This window comes from Zootermopsis nevadensis, unplaced genomic scaffold (genome assembly GCF_977971745.1).
Source record: "Zootermopsis nevadensis isolate Lab colony 2312 unplaced genomic scaffold, Znev_1.0 Znev_ptg000005l, whole genome shotgun sequence".
Lineage (NCBI taxonomy): Eukaryota > Metazoa > Arthropoda > Insecta > Blattodea > Termopsidae > Zootermopsis > Zootermopsis nevadensis.
Window position 1 is genome coordinate 2867921 of NW_028259137.1, and position 20355 is coordinate 2888275.

A 20355-nucleotide genomic window follows, 5' to 3' on the forward strand; every position below is an offset into this window, starting at 1 on the left:
CAAGTTATAAATTCGGGCACCGCCGGGAATCGAACCCGAGACAGTAATTTTGTAATGTAACTTGTTGTTCTGTTATATTAACCGTGGGTAACACTTAAATTACTCGTTCATGGTCTTCTGATGATGCATAAATTAGATGAAGTAATCTCCCATACGAGAGGAGGCCAAGGCACGTCAAGGTCTTTAGAGTCACATATGATGACGACGATGATAATAAAACTTAACCGCACACAATACTTAAGAGTCTTAGGTATCACTTAGATAGGAGATAGTTGCCGACCCCTGGTCTACGTATAAATATGTGTTAGAAGATTTTAGTTTCTTTCCATTCTGCGTACATTATATGTTTATATCAACTCACTGTTACTGCTTCACTTTACATATTACATGCTTAATTAAAGTAATCCTCAAGTTATTTAAGCTGTGTTATTACCTTCAGAGAAATACGTCGCGTCTCCCTAACAAGACGACTCATCACGAAAATTAAGAACTGCTGTTAAACTGAGCGATATAAAATAAAGAGAAGTTGTAACCGATTTCAGAATAAATTAAACAAACTTTCGAGACACGTTCGTGACAGTTTTGCACAATCTACATGTATATTATTTTAATGTAAATTTATTGCAAATAAAGTCCACTGTTCACGTAGGCAGTCAGTAATTTATCTATCTTATTGCAAACACTGAGGTTAACAATAATTAGAAATGAACTGTGAGGACTTTCTTAAAACTGTTATCATTTCCCCCATGTTTACAACTTTAAATGCAAACACGAGGTGCGATCGGAAAGTTTAAAGACTGTGTCAATAGAGGGCGAACCGGATATAGCACGACCTTCTGCCGTTAGGGGGTGCGGCCTACATTCATAGTGAATCAGTGTGCCAGCCGGCATCATCGAATTAGCATTTGTTTCTTAGTTACGGGCGTTTTGGTAGTGCATTACACCGACCCTCCTGCGATTTCGGAATGGCGTGTGCACCAAATTTTGCCAAAGACTCGCCAAAACGGCTACGGAAACCTATGAAATGCTAAAGCAAGCATTTGGGGAGTCCGCAATGGGTCGTGCACAAACTTTTGTGTGGCATTCACGTTTTAAAAATGGCCGAACCTCTGTCGATGATGACGAGCGTTCTGGACGACCATCTTCGAGCACAACGCCCGAAAATGTTACGAAGATTCGGCAGGCCATTCACGAAGATCGACGTCGTACCATCAACGACTTGTGCGACATTGTTGGGATAGGCTATGGAACCTGTCAGCTGATTCTAAAGGAAGAACTCCACATGCGACGCATCATGACAACGCGCCAGCGCACACCGTCCTCAAAGTTCGGCAGTTTTTGGCCTCAAACACCATGGCCGTCATCCCGCACCCTCCTTATTCGCCGTGTGACTTCTTCCTCTTCCCAAAGATGAAAATTCAGCTAAAGGGAAGGAGATTTGAGACGATAGAAGAGATTCAGGCAGAATCGCAGATGGTGCTTGACAGGCTGACAAAGAGAGATTTCCAGGGATGCTTCCAGGCTTGGCAGCGGCGGTGGGATCGTTGTGTTCACTCCCAGGGGAACTACTTCGAGGGTGATGGATGAATTTAATACCTGAGATAAGTGTACGGGTTTTTATACGCGCAGTCTGTAAACCTTTCGATCGCACCTCGTATACTTAAGGAAACTCTGTCATTGTTAATTGGCACAGGACAGAGGGCAATGCTCCACGTTCTGAATGGAGCGAGGAATAAGCCTCAAGATTCGGCCGATTTACCCTCGAGAATCTGATACCAAATGTGTAGGTGCGTTATGGGGTTCAGTCTTGGTCTCACTGCGGCTGCGCAGAGGGGAAAAAATCCGCTAGAATTCAGCCTTTAGTAAGCTTATAATATTTCCTTTAGTCTAAAGTTACTTCTAAACAAATTACAGTCAGTCATTCGCTTTAAAATCAGATGCTTATTCAATACAATATTCTTAAAAGTATGTGATCGCACTGGCCCTCTGTAATATCCAACTGTAACTATTTAATGGGCTCAATCTAGTGTCGGGTAGCTCGGTGTGATGGCAGGGAGTAACGTTACCCTCACACTGCATTTCGTGCTGAAATATCAGGGGAGACATAATTATGTTTAAGAAGACAACTGTAACGCCGATTACATAAAGATTAACTCGTCATATCCTCCCACCCCAACCCCTCTGCCTGATGGTTTGACTTTCGATCATGCAACTAACTCATCATCACGCACACAGCAGGGTTGATGAAGTACAGTCACGGTAATGGAAAACTGAATACCGTTTCGGGTTCAAAGCTGAAACCTCGGTAATCGAACGAAAAAAAAGAGGTCTGACACTACAAATGCACGTCGATTTTTAACTCTGTTACTCGAGAGCGAAGTCACGTGCGGGAAATGTTCTTCAATTTCGAAAAATTATCACCGAATAGTCAGTTGAAAAGAGACTTTGAACCGTAAACGAAAGACATGTTATTTCGTTAAAATTTCCCTTCTCACTAACATAAATAAGCAAGGCATGTAGTACGCATGGGATACGCGACACATGGACAACACTTTTATATTACGTGCTGAAGGGAGGAACCAACTCGGAAGACCCAGAGTATAATATTAAAACGGATATTAATAAAATAGGTTGGGAAAGTTGGGATTGAATTCATCTCCCTCAGTTTAGCGATAGATAGTAGGGTGTTTGGAACAAGATAATAGACCTTGGTATCTATAAAAAGCAGTAAATATCTTGTCCAACTGAATGAACAGAGTGTATTATTTTGTCAAGGACTGTTCCCCAGATGTTCGGCTATTTTTTTATTTTCCCACGACAATTCCGAAAAATTAACTCTGCGGGTGACCGCTTGTTGTCTTGATCTGTAAAGGACACTTTCTGTAAGGGTTAAAATCTTCACATTGGCGCAGTAGTTAACTTAAGTCTATTAAACAAATTAAATGGTCTCATTTAAAAAGAACTGCTTCAAAGAGCCAATGTAGTCATAAACTTTCAGGAATGTCGTATTCATCGCCTCTGGTTACATACAGGATCATTCTTTTCTCTCTCTCTCGTAAATTTGTGCGTCGCGAGAACGGGCAATATCATCAGTCCCTGTGTGGCAAGGACGGCGACCGCTCCACTGTACTCAGTCTCACGATATAATGGACACCAGATACATAAAATTTCGGGAGACTGTATAAACTACGTTACCGATAATTATTATTATTTTTATTTAGTGTTCTGTCTGACGACAGGTCCATATGAACAGGATCCTTCCATCCTTTTCTCGGACTGGAACCTGTTCATATACGTTCTTGGCAGATGATCCACAAGTGGTTTGCCATTGCCTTCTTCTGTGTGTGAATGGAGTAATTGTTGGGATGCCACGGAGGAAAACTCCGTGTTGCCTAGACCACGGCCTTGCCCAACACAAGTTATAAATTCGGGCACCGCCGGGAATCGAACCCGAGACCCCAGGATTACAAGGCCAGCGTCCTAACCGCTACACCACCGTGGCGGGGTTTACTGATAATACAGTACTTAATTCAAATTTAGTAAATGGTAAATAATTTCTTCCTCAAATAAGACACAACGCGTGTCATAGAAAATAATCGCTGTTTATTCCGAAAATCATACAAAATCCATAAATATAATCCGCGGATAAAATTCAGAGTTACTGTAGTTAAATCAGGCTGTACATACAGTTACATCTTTTATACATCTTTTTTTTGGGACATGCTGTATACGTAATCAAACTATACTAATCTTGTGCATATTAGGTACACCAAATTAATGCACAGGATATCATCATTATAGATACGACACATGCAGAACAGAAATAGACTAAACTGCACGCAATACAACACAGTACAGCAGATGGCAGAGTTAGCACATTATCCTTTGGAACAGCGAAAGAACGAAGCAACTTATGCGCGTATGCAATAGAAAACATCATGATAAAAGAACAGTGTAATATACCTGGTATAAAAGATTGTTTCTTACACATCATCCAAAAGCCAACGTCCAAGTACACATAACTGTATCTCATTTTAAAGGTTTTCGTGTATGTAAACATTATCTGTAATAAATATATATTGTTCAAATCTTGTCCGTCTAATCACAATAAATTCTTATTAAATATTAAAATATTACAATAATTAACATTTAAATATTTAAAATATTAAATGATGTTCTTTATCGAAATATTCGATTTACATTAGACAATCATTTTTCACGACGTTTCAGGTGTATATAATTATATAAAGATTCAAATCAATGATAACTTAAATACAATTTCTTAAATGCAATTTCTATATATTATTTTAGCGTACATTTTTATCAGATGTTTATCAGATATCAAACGATGTTCTTATCCAGATTTTTATTCCATTTTAATAACATATTCGATGTTGTTCTGTATATGTACATCATGCTCAATATGTGTGTGAACGTTTTTTTGTTTTTGTATCAGCCTGTAATGTAAATAATATAAAGACTAAATTGTATTTAAGAAATTGTATTTAAGTTATTATTGATTTGAATCTTTATATAATTATATACACCTGAAGATAGTTCTTTTAGGAACTGAAACATGTCGTGAAACATGAAAAATGATGGTCTAATGTAAAATCGAATATATCGATAAAGAACATCATTTAATATTTTAAATATTTAAATGTTAATTATTGTAATATTTTAATATTTAATAAGAATTTATTGTGATTAGACGGACAAGATTTAAACAATATATATTTATTATATCACAATATGACGCAACTTTACCATCTCATTATCTGTAATCTTATAACGTAATTAGGGCCCGTATGTTCTGTAAGAAACACATGTACCAACTTAAAAAACCAATGCACACATTGATGTAAAGTAGCTGTAATATAACCTAATAGATTTTATAATAACATTAAATTAAATTTTAAACTAAAATTATATTTTTAATTATTTTAGTACTTTGAGGTTCGTACAATACATTAGTTTCACAATAAGTTTTTACTAAATAACAATACATTGTTTTTGAAACGTTATCACAAAATTAAATTCAAAATAGGATAAAATTAGTGTCAAGAAATAAATTCGTTGTGTAGATGGTATAATAAATAATATATAAAAAAAACACTATGAAACTATTTGAAATAAATTATGACAAGACCGAATATAATCTGTAACTCGAGCCATATCAGAAAATAAATTAGCCTTAAAATGTCTGAACCCACAAAAATATTTTAAGCCCATTTCTTTCTGTGTCGTGCGTATGTAATTTTTATGCTCAGAAGGGTCAACGTGTGCTCACATTTGGAATCAGACAATTTTGAAAACCAAATATAAGTACGTAACTAGCCTATAAGGCGGAGTCCTTGCTGAGAAACTGATACTCGCTCAACCAGTGAAGAAATTCTTCTCATTTTATAAAATCTAATGTGCATTACCGTCTTCACAAAATCCCACTATTGGCCCTTATCCTGGATCCGCTGAATATAGTTCACTCCTTGTCACTCTTAAGATCAATCTTAATGGTTTTGGTTAACATTTTCGACATTACCAATCGCCTGTTGTTTCAACGGTGGATAATGTCCAAAATATTAACCAAAACTATTCAAATACACCATCGTAAATATTCTTTAAAATTATCAATCTTAATGTTATCATCCCATCTACGTCTAGACCTTTCAATCTGTCTCTTCTCTACAGGCTTTTCTCATAATGCAACAGTCTCCAGACTCACCCCACTTCCTCCCCTTTGGTTCAAATATTTTTTTTCAACACCCTATTCTCGAACACTCTTAATATATTTTGTTAAATTGTTCTTTTCGACTTTGTCTATCTTTTAAACATTTTTCAATCACAATATTTCGAAAGTCAGATAATGTTTTTCCGCCATAATGCGAAAGATCGGAGGGTAAAAACTGAATTGAATTGAATTTAAGCAGTCCTATACCTGGACAGCAACAATATTAGAATACCAGGTACAAGATCTGCGGATAACAACAGTTATCTCCGACAAATAACTCGTATTTGTACTCCGACCCACAAGCCCATCCACGAGAAATATAACCGACATTCTAAAGCCGTCAGTTACTTACAAACTGGACACTATCTACGCATCTAAAATCCTTTGTGTCAGTATAAAAACATTTAGCGCTAATTTTCCTCACGGGGAAATAACTTTTCCCACATGACACAAGCAGTCATAATGACTTAAAGTTAATAAAAAGAATGCACGCAGGTTTGTTAAACAAACGACGGTAATTAAAGTAAGACAACGATCACAAATTGATTAAAGACGACAGAAACCCCATTGTCCCCCCCGCCTATCCCCCAAAATTAAGACAATGTAAAACGCACAATCATAGGAGAAAAAAAATCCAACTTCGACATCCATTGTGTTCTTACTACGAGAAACCAATTTTTATACAAAATAAAAGTTAAAAATTATTCCATTAATAAATACCCGCTCAGACACGAAGTTCTTATTTGTGAAACTTAGGAACCGAAACACGTCGTGAAACATGAAAAATGATGGTCTAATGTAAAATCGAATATTTCGATAAAGAACATCATTTAATATTTTAAATATTTTAAAATGTTAATTATTGTAATATTTTAATATTTAATAAGAATTTATTGTGATTAGACAGGACAAGATTTAAATATATACTTATTATATCACAATATGACGCAACTTTACCATCTTGTGAAAATTAGTTTACGGGCGAAAATACTTAGATTTAAGTGCTTTCGCATTACGTGACCATTTCCAAGAAAAAAACCCTATCGCCTAAATCTGGCACTAACTCTACTTGGAAACTATTAGCAGAATCTGATGCATGTCCATTCGCTCACGTGTACAATAATCATTTGAGGGAAAATGAAGGGTCCCTCCTCTTCTACACAGCAATACGCGAACACCATGAGGTTCCGTCATGCATTCGGGTGGGTGTGGATCGGAGAGGAGCGGGGTGCAAGGCGAAAAACAAAACACACTGTTATTTTGGCGCTGTATTCCATGCTAAAAGCACATTAACCGTCTCTAATTACCAGGACCTTGCTCCAACCCTGGGTCCTGTAAAGCTTCGTATCTAGGGCGGGGTCGCTCTGGGGATGACCTCAATATGACGCAACCCGTGACACTGTCAGACAGATCCATACGTGGAATGTACGTTAAACTAAACGCTGAGGAAATTGAATTATTGTCGGAAAATGTAGAGACCCTTTGGGAAAACCAAGTTCCCACTGAATTTTTTCAGGCACAATAGACATTTAACCAAATATTACTAAGATTATCAATTCAAGGAGGATAAAAGAACATCAAACTAGGACTCACTTGGTATAAGACGAGAATTGTGATCTGCTGGCTACTACAGGTACACGAGAAAAACGATGTTACGTATACAGAGCCACTAGTACCTGAGGTTAAAATTATTACTGAAAATTTGAGCATATATAAATCGCGAGGCACTGATCAAATTCCGGCAGAAATTATTTAAGTAGTATACGAGGTGCGGTCGGAAAGTTTCAAGACTGTGTCAATAGAGGGCGAACCGGATGTAGTACGAGCTTCTGCCGTTAGGGGGTGCGGTCTACATTCATAGTGAATCAGTGTGCCAGCCGGCATCATCGAATTAGCATTTGTTTCTTAGTTACGGGCGTTTTGGTAGTGCATTACACCGACCCTCCTGCGATTTCGGAATGGCGTGTGCATCAAATTTTGCCAAAGACTCGCCAAAACGGCTACGGAAACCTATGAAATGCTAAAGCAAGCATTTGGGGAGTCCGCAAACTTTTGTGTGGCATTCACGTTTTAAAAATGGCCGAACCTCTGTCGATGATGACGAGCGTTCTGGACGACCATCTTCGAGCACGACGCCCGAAAATGTTACGAAGATCGACGTCGTACCATCAACGACTTGTGCGACATTGTTGGGATAGGCTATGGGACCTGTCAGCTGATTCTAAAGGAAGAACTCCACATGCGACGCATCCTGTCTGAGGACCAGAAGCAGAATCGACTTTACTTCTCGTTTGTCAGGAGCTGAAAGATCTTACAACATACAAAATTTTATTCAACATTCTCTTTTAAGGGCTAACTCGATATGTAGATGAAATTATATCAATGAAATTAAAATGTGTTTAAATGGATCCTATAATAAACTTAGCACAGGTATGACACATTTATTATCCAGAACGTTCTGAAACAATAATTAAGATAGGAATTCATAACAGACGGAGAACTGTTTAACACGCTAAGCGACTAATAGATTTTCAAGAATTCGCGCTGTGCACTTTGCTGTTCTAACCGCGACAAACATGAGACCTAAAACTTGCCTCAAATACGAGGCAACGACAGTTCTAAGTAGCGGGTGTTTCTAAAAATGAAAACCGCGTACATACAAAAACGAGCAGCACGAGGGAAACTACCACATCTGGAGATGTAACTGATTGGCTATAGTTCAGAATATGGCGTCGAGCGAAATATGGCGCACAGAATGATATATATACACTCAAACATGTCAGTGTACTGTGGAAAATTTATGCAAATAAGTTTTTTTATATATTTCCACAGATAACATGTCTACTCAACGACTGAAATCTTTAGGTTCAGAATGCATTACATAAACACATTATGGAGTCGCAAGTTTAATTTTATAAAATATCAATAAAATGTGGATCTGTAGCAAATATTCTTAGGGAAATTTGTGTTTTTATCCACATCGGTTCATTACGTAGAGCACATTCTATTTTGTTAAAAAAGATCAATTTTTAATAAATTAATGTATAATATAAAAGACATCTTATTTAATAAAAACTTCGTTTTATTAAAACCAATAAATGTTACTTGAAAACTATTTCGACGTAATAAATATTTAAGGAAATTAGAAAAAAAAATTATAAAGATCCACGTGACGTATTTATCTCTGTTTCTCTGTTATTTTATATATCATAGATTCTGTAAGGAAAATGGTCTATTTGATTGTGAAATAAAATTTGCAGTGTCCACAGTACGAATAGTTTAGCAATAACAGATTTTATCTGCACTAAATTATCACCGAGGTATATAAAATACCAGAGAGAGCATTTCTACTCTTCTAATTATCAATACGTCTCATAATTTCGCTGGCGTATAAATGCTAGAGTGACATACATGACTACTGCAAAGCAAAGCAGTATCATCCAAATGCATGTTTATGTATAATTTTCTAGCTGTCTGTTGCACATGACAGTATAAAATCCCACGTATCACGTACAACAAAACCCGCTTAACATATTCATAAGCTTCTATGAAGATAACACCTTGCATCTGGCTTAAACTGGATTAAAAGAACGACAAAATATCCTGAATGAGATTGATTAATTATGGATATTTTTACGAGCTACCGTTCTCTCCCCACAGGCTGTTTACAGATGCGTGTGCCAGATTCCACTGTTATCTTTACATCAGAAAGAAGGGTAAAAACAACACACACTGTGTTACGTATTATGAGGGACGGAAAATCCCGCACGTCCGATATTATTTACTTTTTGGATTTCACACTGGATTTCAATGTGAAGGCTGCCACGCCGGATAACAGATTTATACGTCATTGCTGAAATGCTGATTCAATATATGTTATGGTTTTGACATGCGTAGGGGTGGTACATGCGATGCTGGAGTCAACTCCCTGCGTTTTTACGTGTTTTATACGCAATTTTGTTTCCATTGGACACAGTCACACTGTTAGGGACAAAACAAGACAGTATCGATAATAATTTAACTATCATAATTACGACTGCGTGCTCTCAACTTATTTTATTTTTGTATTTAAGAACTTAAATCAAATATTTCTGCCTTCTGGGTTGTTGCGCCGTGTAGTCTGGTCGATGTTAACCAACGTTTCAGAGGTCATACTGCCTCCATCATCAGGGCGATGAATCTCCCTGATGACGGAGGCAGTATGACCTCTGAAACCATCGCCCTGATGATGGAGGCAGTATGACCTCTGAAACGTTGGTAAACATCTACCATACTACACAGCGCAACAACCCAGAAGACAGAAATCTTCATCGCCCTGATGATGGAGGCAGTATGACCTCTGAAACGTTGGTAAACATCTACCATACTACACAGCGCAACAACCCAGAAGACAGAATTCTTCATCGCCCTGATGATGGAGGCAGTATGACCTCTGAAACGTCGGTTAACATCAACAGACTACACAGCGCAACAACCCAGAAGACGCAAATCCTCAGACTCACCGCTGTGAAAACCTCAAATCTTACAACATAAATCAACTTTGCTTTCGACAGACCATACAGACATCAACCAGATATTCTAATGTGGGCTCCATAATCAACGTTACACTATTTGGTGTTTTGTATTATGAAGATAATTGCTGAGTTATCTCCGAACCGTGTATTTCATATGGGACTTGGAAGGGTTCCGTAAATAAATTATCTAATATCAGTATGATGACGAGTCCACTCAGAAATTTTGTATTAAAATGACAAATTCGTAAGCCCTGTCCCCAGACAACACTTTCCTCAAAAATATTTGTATCTACCTATAAGTCGATATTTTCATCGCCCTGATAATTGTCATAGTATAACAGCTCAATTCTTTTAAAATCTGGACTCATGTGGTTTATTTCACAAATAACCTATTCAGTAGCAGTACGTTCAATCTTAAATTTTTATCATACCTTATATCCGTTGAGTTGAAGCCCCTGCCTTAAATTCCACAGCTCTGGGTACGGTTCGATGCTGCGAAACGGGATCTGTGGTAGAAAGAACGGATACATCATAGAGATAAACAAATTAAAATTTAAAGAAATCGACGTGGAAAATCACAATATTTTAATTGTCATGATTTCCCACAAAGCCATAATTATTTATGAAACACAGTTCGATGTTGCGTTTTTTCCCCTTTGATGCATGTTTAATTGTTTCAAATTTAAAATTTTACAGGCAAACACAAGATGTCAGGATATTGTATAAGTGCTGTTAGCAGTAGGAACCTTTTAGAAGTATGGTTTACGAAAAAGTTGAAATAATGTAAAATGGAAGACTGCTGGTGTTTTAAATAAATGTTTTAGATTGAAATGAGTAAGAAAGTAACGCAGTAAGAAGGCCGGATGGAGACAGGGATAAAGATAATGTAATCATAAACCGTCAAACATGATAATGGATTTCCATTCCTCCTACATTCCTTATATTTCATATATGTTACAGCAACTATCTAATTCAATGTTAGTCTTTTATTCATTAATAGATAATCAGACACGTTCACAAGATAAAAATCTTTTTACCACTCCCCTTAAATTCCCTTAGGTCTGCTGTGTATTCCGTTTTATAACAAATACCGACTTTAAACATTATAACTTCACATATTACGGGAGTGTGAAAACAAGTTAAATATAAGTATCATGCTGGTATTAACGTAACATGAAAAGTATAATTTGAGGTTCTCACGGCTACCTCCATCATCAGGGCGGTGAGTACTGAGCCCTTATGATGTAGGCAGCTAACATCTCTCAAACTTCATAACGCTACAACCCAGAAGACAGCCATCATATTACAATTAAAACGTTTAAATTTTCATGGTGATATAATCAATTAGTTCCTCGCCATTTTACAGACCTTGTCTGGTGGTTATTGGCGTTAAAATAATCCGAAAATATTTCATTTAAAATATGCAGTATTGATTTTTCATTATAGCCACGGTGGTCTAGCGGTTAGAACGCTGGCCTTGTAATCCTGGGGTCTCGGGTTCGATTAGCGGCGGTGCCCGAATTTATAACTTGTGTTGGGCAAGGCCGTGGTCTAGGCAACACGGAGTTGTCCTCCGTGGCATCCCAACAATTACTCCATTCACACACAGAAGAAGGCAATGGCAAACCACTTCTGGATCATCTGCCAAGAACGTATATGAACAGGTACCAGTCCGAGAAAAGGATCGAAGGATCCTGTTCATATGGACCTGTCGTCAGACAGAACACTAAATAAATAATAAATAAATTGATTTTTGGTGCCTAATGAGTTGGTTCATCGAATGTAACCAAAATTTTCAATTATCGCAGTTCAAATAAGAGTGAAATGGAGGCTTCTTGTCGGAGCACGACAGTGGATGCGGCCATAATTCAATCCGACAGTTCCAGCCATTATCTCTCCATCTGGAATCCAACCCCAATCATACACAAATAATAATTAGAAGTTAGCCATTGCGTCATGCGCGCAACAAGTCACGTGTACAATCGATTGCTCCCAGGATCCCCAACACCCTCCCCCCCCCCCTCCCACAATATTTCATTTTATGACTCGCGTAAACACGCAAACCCACGTCCCCTCCCCCAACATGGACATGTCTCATCATCTGCATTCAGCGTCGAAATCCACATTGAAATTTTTTCCATGACCTAAAATGAGAGATGGTCTGTGATATGCTACGGTGTTTTAACTTACAACTTTGTACACACATTACACTAACATTCTAAATTCAACTACATTAGACTGCTGATAATTAGCCTACCTAAGAGCCATGTCTGTAATAATTTAATACATAAGAAATTGTTCAAAACAGAATTTATGGAAATCATATGATCAATTTCCATGAAGAAATTCATATGCCTAGTAGTTTTCACCTCGTAATTCATAAACAGCCACACGACCATACGATCCATCTGCCAAGTTTTACAGATTTCAAAAAACATGACCCCCCCCCCCCAAACAAAAAAACACATTTTACAGAGGATTTTTATCCGTGCCGTATATCATAATCTTGCGTGAACTGGTATAATTTACGTTTCATAAAATACGGTTGCACAGTCGCCATTTTGATAATATTGATGACAGGAAATTACAAATGGCGAAATTTGGAGCACCTTCAGTTGTTTATGTGCATACAAAGTTTCATGAAAATTCATTGATTGGTTAAAATTTTGTTAAGGGACAGCAAATATACAGAGCGAGAGAGAGACATACGAACACGATGACGTCATACGCCAAATGTCTCTTATAAAATAAGAAAAACAGTTGTAAATTGTTTGTCACAAAAAAATTTCCAGGTTTCCGGTATGACTTTAGTGATCTCCTTAAACCACAGTTCCGTGTACATAAGCACTTCATTATATCACTTCACAGCAAGAATTTCAAATTACATCGGTAAACCGAAAACGAGTATATGACTCGAAGCTTTCCCGATGACTGAATATAATAAAATCTTCTCTGGCGACAAGCAGCGTCTAGACGGGGCTGTAGTCCAACTTTCCAGAGACAGATAGCGTCTCTGAAACGTTGGATCATTCCCTGATGATGGAAACAAAGGATGCCTCTGAAACGTTTGACTACGGATCCGTCTTGACGTGGCTTGTCGCTCGAGAAGATTTTATTACAAAAAACGAATTAAGTTCCTACAACTTACTATCACCACCCGGTCCTCGAATATGTGTTCAGAAGATCAATTTCTTGTAGAATTGCAACGGCGCAATCACATATGCCCTCCACCGAGTCCTTCTATCTTCCTATTTAATTCAGTTCACAATTTCATAAAATATTTTCGAAAGATAAGAATTAACATTGGTCAGCTATTCCTAAGTACACATATAATTTTGAAGATTTCTGTCTTCTGGGTTGTTGCGCTGTGTAGTCTGGTCGATGTTAACCAACGTTTCAGAGGTCATACTGCCTCCGTCATCAGGGCGATTAGTATGAAGATTTCTGTCTTCTGGGTTGTTGCGTCGTGTAGTCTGGTCGATGTTTACCAACGTTTCAGAGGTCATACTGCCTCCATCATCAGGGCGATGAGTATGAAGATTTCCGTCTTCTGGGTTGTTGCGCTGTGTAGTCTGGTCGATGTTAACCAACGTTTCGGAGGTCATACTTCCTCTATCATCAGGGCGATGAAGATTTCTGCCTTCTGGGTTGTTGCGCCGTGTAGTCTGGCCGATGTTAACCAACGTTTCAGAGGTCATACTGCCTCCGTCATCAGGGCGATTAGTATGAAGATTTCTGTCTTCTGGGTTGTTGCGTCGTGTAGTCTGGTCGATGTTTACCAACGTTTCAGAGGTCATACTGCCTCCGTCATCAGAGTATGAAGATTTCCGTCTTCTGGGTTGTTGCGCTGTGTAGTCTGGTCGATGTTAACCAACGTTTCGGAGGTCATACTGCCTCCATCATCAGAGCGATGAGTATGAAGATTTCCATCTTCTGGGTTGTTGCGCTGTGTAGTCTGGTCGATGTTAACCAACGTTTCAGAGGTCATACTGCCTCCGTCATCAGGGCGATTAGTATGAAGATTTCTGTCTTCTGGGTTGTTGCGTCGTGTAGTCTGGTCGATGTTTACCAACGTTTCAGAGGTCATACTGCCTCCATCATCAGGGCGATGAGTATGAAGATTTCCGTCTTCTGGGTTGTTGCGCTGTGTATTCTGGTCGATGTTAACCAACGTTTCGGAGGTCATACTTCCTCTATCATCAGGGCGATGAAGATTTCTGCCTTCTGGGTTGTTGCGCCGTGTAGTCTGGCCGATGTTAACCAACGTTTCAGAGGTCATACTGCCTCCGTCATCAGGGCGATTAGTATGAAGATTTCTGTCTTCTGGGTTGTTGCGTCGTGTAGTCTGGTCGATGTTTACCAACGTTTCAGAGGTCATACTGCCTCCGTCATCAGAGTATGAAGATTTCTGCCTTCTGGGTTGTTGCGCTGTGTAGTATGGCCGATGATTACCAACGTTTCAGAGGTCATACTGCCTCCATCATCAGGGCGATGAGTATGAAGATTTCTGTCTTCTGGGTTGTTGCGCTGTGTAGTCTGGTCGATGTTAACCAACGTTTCAGAGGTCATACTGCCTCCGTCATCAGGGCGATGAGTATGAAGATTTCTGTCTTCTGGGTTGTTGCGTCGTGTAGTCTGGTCGATGTTTACCAACGTTTCAGAGGTCATACTGCCTCCATCATCAGGGCGATGAGTATGAAGATTTCCGTCTTCTGGGTTGTTGCGCTGTGTAGTCTGGTCGATGTTAACCAACGTTTCGGAGGTCATACTTCCTCTATCATCAGGGCGATGAAGATTTCTGCCTTCTGGGTTGTTGCGCCGTGTAGTCTGGCCGATGTTAACCAACGTTTCAGAGGTCATACTGCCTCCGTCATCAGGGCGATTAGTATGAAGATTTCTGTCTTCTGGGTTGTTGCGTCGTGTAGTCTGGTCGATGTTTACCAACGTTTCAGAGGTCATACTGCCTCCGTCATCAGAGTATGAAGATTTCCGTCTTCTGGGTTGTTGCGCTGTGTAGTCTGGTCGATGTTAACCAACGTTTCGGAGGTCATACTGCCTCCGTCATCAGGGAGATGAATATACTCACCGCTGTGAGAACCTCAAGTCTTACATATAATTTTCTTTGTAGTAATATCCATTCTAATTGGGTGACTGATCATAAAATGGTTGGCGAAGAACCAAACTAGTCTCGTCCCATGAGATTTACCGACTAAACCATCTACTCAAACTCAATTTTTCGACGGATTCTAACGAGCGTCTAAGTTACTTATTTCAGATTTACTGATTAAAATCAAACGCGTATTATTTTATAAACGGAACGGATGAAACATAAAGTCTAATGCTATCGCCACACAAATTAATTATCTCTTTGCCGAAACCATCAGTCTCGAAAACAGTTGCGTAACTTAAATACAGCAAAAAGCAATCGTGTGGAGATTGAAATTGCCTGCTTCTGCAGTGTAATATGAGCGAAAACTACTCGTCACTCTTCGCTTGTGACAACTCTCATTTGAATTTAAGATTAGAAGCAAGAAGCATGTCACACACGTTCAGCGACTCGTAAATGCATCGGGAACAATTGCTTTCACAGCGTGATGGTTCATTCGGCCTACCAGGAATTTCATGTAAGAAACTCACTTTATGGTGTTCGGAGGTTGGTTTCAACAGTGGACACTAACTTAATCAGTCTGTCAACAATTTTCCTCCTTCCTCAGAATCCGAAAGATATTAAGTGACATGACAAAGAATTACGTCATAATATACTTCTCATGTTGTACCTTCGACATCACAAAGATAAGGCGAACGGCGTCTGTACCACGCATGGCGAAAATTATATAACTAACTAACTAACTAGATGGCTTACCGAACCCGAAGGTTCATCACCGAACCAACCAAAGCCCTCCACCGGACCCTGTCCTGGGCCAACAAAATCCATTCTCCGTCAACTCCTATCTCCCATAGATCCCGCCTGAGATTATCCTCCCATCTACGTCTAGGTCTCCCCAGAGGTCTCTTCCCCTCAGGCTTCCCAAATAGTGGACCCAATCAACTAGATGGCTTAGGGAACCCGAAGGTTCATCACCGAATTAACCAAAGCCCTCCACCGGACCCTGTCCTGGGCCAACAAAATCCAGTCTCCTTCAACTCCTATCTCCCATAGATCCCGCCTGAGATTATCCTCCCATCTACGTCTAGGTCTCCCCAGAGGTCTCTTTCCCCTCAGGCTTCCCAAATAGTGGACCCAACCAACCAGATGGCTTACGGAACCCGAAGGTTCATCACCGAATTAACCAAAGCCCTCCACCGGACCCTGTCCTGGGCCAACAAAATCCAGTCTCCTTCAACTCCTATCTCCCATAGATCCAGCCTAAGATTATCCTCCCATCTACGTCTAGGTCTCCCCAGAGGTCTCTTTCCCCTCAGGCTTCCCAAATAGTGGACCCAACCAACCAGATGGCTTACGGAACCCGAAGGTTCATCACCGAATTAACCAAAGCCCTCCACCGGACCCTGTCCTGGGCCAACAAAATCCAGTCTCCTTCAACTCCTATCTCCCATAGATCCCGCCTGAGATTATCCTCCCATCTACGTCTAGGTCTCCCCAGAGGTCTCTTTCCCCTCAGGCTTCCCAAATAGTGGACCCAACCAACCAGATGGCTTACGGAACCCGAAGGTTCATCACCGAATTAACCAAAGCCCTCCACCGGACCCTGTCCTGGGCCAACAAAACCCAGTCTCCTTCAACTCCTATCTCTCATAGATCCCGCCAGAGATTATCCTCCCATCTACGTCTAGGTCTTCCCAGAGGTCTCTTCCCCTCAGGCTTCCCAAATAGTGGACCCAACCAACTAGATGGCTTACCAAACCCGAAGGTTCATCACCGAATTAACCAAAGCCCTCCACCGGTCCCTGTCCTGGGCCAACAAAATCCAGTCTCCTTCAACTCCTATCTCCCATAGATCCCGCCTGAAATTATCCTCCCATCTACGTCTACAAATCTCATGTCCTTTTTTCAATTGCCGTGGTTGTGCCAAAGAGTCCGTCCTGATCCGAGGCTTGGTTGATTTTTTCGTAACACATCTTTTTTTAAATTATATATATATATATATTTAGCACAAAAATCAAGGTGAAGAGGTCATTTGGGACACGTGGACGTGGCTATGATGATAATGTGAAAACTGGTATCAAGAAGGTTCTAAACGAAAAATCAGTAACGTCGTTCGTAGTGATAGGCGTGTTACAGAACATTTAAACGTGACCGAAGAAAGCCAAGCAGTTAACATGACACGACAAATCCACGTTATAAATTAAATATTCTCCAAGTCTATAATAAAACCAGAAGATGGCTGCCTCTGGGCTGTTACAACGTGTAGTGCGGTAAAAATTTTACCGACTACCGAAACGTCGGCAAACTTTTACGACATTATACGGTGCAGCAACCCAGAAGACACCATTCTTTTATTATTATTAAGTTATTATAATAACAAATTCTATTGCTATCGTTATCAGCGTTGAATATTCATAGGAAAATAACGTCGTTAATCCTAGACGTTGCAATCGAGAGCATAATGCTAACACATATTTATGTGTTTGGAAAGACATAAATTGCACTTGCAATTGCAATCGCAGACAGTGCATGGTTCACTAACGATTCCTGTCAAGCTGGGTTAAGAAGGGGGGTCCCATGTAACAGCGATTCGTGGGTGCTGTTATTGTTGCAGGAGGGGCTTGGACGCAGTCACCATGATAATCGCTCAGCAAACTGTGACGTCATGTTCTCAATCTCCTCTCTTGGTAATAACGTAGAGTGCTGTCCCAACTGCTCGCGTCTCTCAACAAGCACGAATACATAAACTCAACTTCAGTTCGAAAACAGCGAAAATCTTCTTTGTATCAACATATTTTATGTGTTACATTTCTCCTCACATTCACTTATATTACTAAAATGTTGTTATTGTTGTTGTTGTTACCGTCGCTGACCTGTGACCCGAGATAGGTCATCCATCTTTATAAATGGCTACGGTTCGATTCTATGCAGAGACATCTCTTGGTCATCACAGAAGGATCATTCATAAATTCATCTGCAGCAAGAACACACATCTCTATGTAGCAAAAACATTCAGAAACAAAGAAACCTTTGTATTGACACCCCCATACGGATTTTTGGTATGACCGGTAAGGCGTAGGGGCACGTTTACCTTTTAGTACCCGCTAGTATTATTTAACTTAAGATGGCAAAGTTGCGTCATATTGTGATATAATAAGTATATATTAAAGTATATTTTAAATATTAAAATGTTAATTATTGTAATATTTTAATATTTAATAAGAATTATTGTGATTAGACGGACAAGATTTAATATATAATTATTTAACTTATTTCAATACTCACATATCTGCGTGTGTTTGTAATTTAATTCTACAGTGTCTGTGAGACACTTGCAGAATGCTGCTGTACTGACGGGCATTTCCAAAAAATTCTCTCACGAAACTATCGGTACAGAGCATAGCTGCCTTATCCACCACTACTGCAATAACTGACCAAGCCCAAAGTCGGACACAATCGTAGATGCGTTAGAATCATTATCCTTCTGATGATAGAAAGACACAAATTGTTTGTGACTTCATTTTGTGATTTAGTTCTTTCGCTAACGGTCTGCATCGATCTCGTCTTTTCTTTTTCCCATGTTCTCTACATCAATGATCAAGAAATCGATCTCAAGATGGCTGTCTTCCTGGTTGTTTCGTCGTATAGCCTGACAGAAGTTCGCCGACGTGTCAGAGGTTCTTGCTGCCACCATCATCACAGAGAACACTTAGGACTGCACCAAAACGTGCTTACGTTAAGTTCAGCTGTCGAAACGTCCGCAAGCCAACGTCAAACTTGTTCTGTCTTGTAAGACGTGAGGTTCTCACAGCGGTGAGTATGAAGATTTCCGTCTTCTGGGTTGTTGCCCTGATGACGGAGGCAGTATGACCTCTGAAACGTTAGTAAACATCGACCAGACTACACAGCGCAACAACCCAGAAGACAGAAATCTTCACACTCATCGCCCTGATGACGGAGGCAGTATGACCTCTGAAACGTTGGTTAACATCGACCAGACTACACAGCGCAACAACCCAGAAGACAGAAATCTTCATACTCATCGCCCTGATGACGGAGGCAGTATGACCTCTGACACGTTGGTTAACATCGACCAGACTACACAGCGCAACAACCCAGAAGACAGAAATCTTCATACTCATCGCCCTGATGACGGAGGCAGTATGGCCTCTGAAACGTTGGTTAACATCGACCAGACTACACAGCGCAACAACCCAGAAGACAGAAATCTTCATCGCCCTGATGACGGAGGCAGTATGACCTCTGAAACGTTGGTAAACATCTAGCAGACTACACAGCGCAACAACTCAGAAGACAGAAATCTTCATACTCATCACACTGATGATGGAGGCAGTATGACCTCTGAAACGTTGGTAAACATCGACCAGACTACACAGCGCAACAACCCAGAAGACAGAAATCTTCATACTCATCGCCCTGATGACGGAGGCAGTATGACCTCTGACACGTTGGTTAACATCGACCAGACTACACAGCGCAACAACCCAGAAGACAGAAATCTTCATACTCATCGCCCTGATGACGGAGGCAGTATGGCCTCTGAAACGTTGGTTAACATCGACCAGACTACACAGCGCAACAACCCAGAAGACAGAAATCTTCATCGCCCTGATGACGGAGGCAGTATGACCTCTGAAACGTTGGTAAACATCTAGCAGACTACACAGCGCAACAACTCAGAAGACAGAAATCTTCATACTCATCACACTGATGACGGAGGCAGTATGACCTCCGAAACGTTGGTAAACATCGACCAGACTACACAGCGCAACAACCCAGAAGACAGAAATCTTCATACTCATCACACTGATGATGGAGGCAGTATGACCTCTGAAACGTTGGTAAACATCTAGCAGACTACACAGCGCAACAACCCAGAAGACAGAAATCTTCATACTCATCGCCCTGATGACGGAGGCAGTATGACCTCTGACACGTTGGTTAACATCGACCAGACTACACAGCGCAACAACCCAGAAGACAGA

The 20355-nt window shown here is 40.0% G+C and overlaps 1 protein-coding gene across 2 annotated transcripts in view; it reads right to left on the reverse strand.

Annotated features, from left to right (window-relative positions):
• Positions 1-20355, reverse strand: part of ssp3 (SCAPER domain-containing protein short spindle 3) — a 314720-nt gene that overhangs the window by 85238 nt on the left and 209127 nt on the right. For both annotated transcript variants that reach the window (XM_087343366.1, XM_087343365.1), the window contains exon 25: positions 10674-10748. In XM_087343366.1, coding sequence (XP_087199492.1) covers positions 10674-10748 — 75 coding nt within the window. The remainder of the gene's footprint in view (positions 1-10673; positions 10749-20355) is intronic.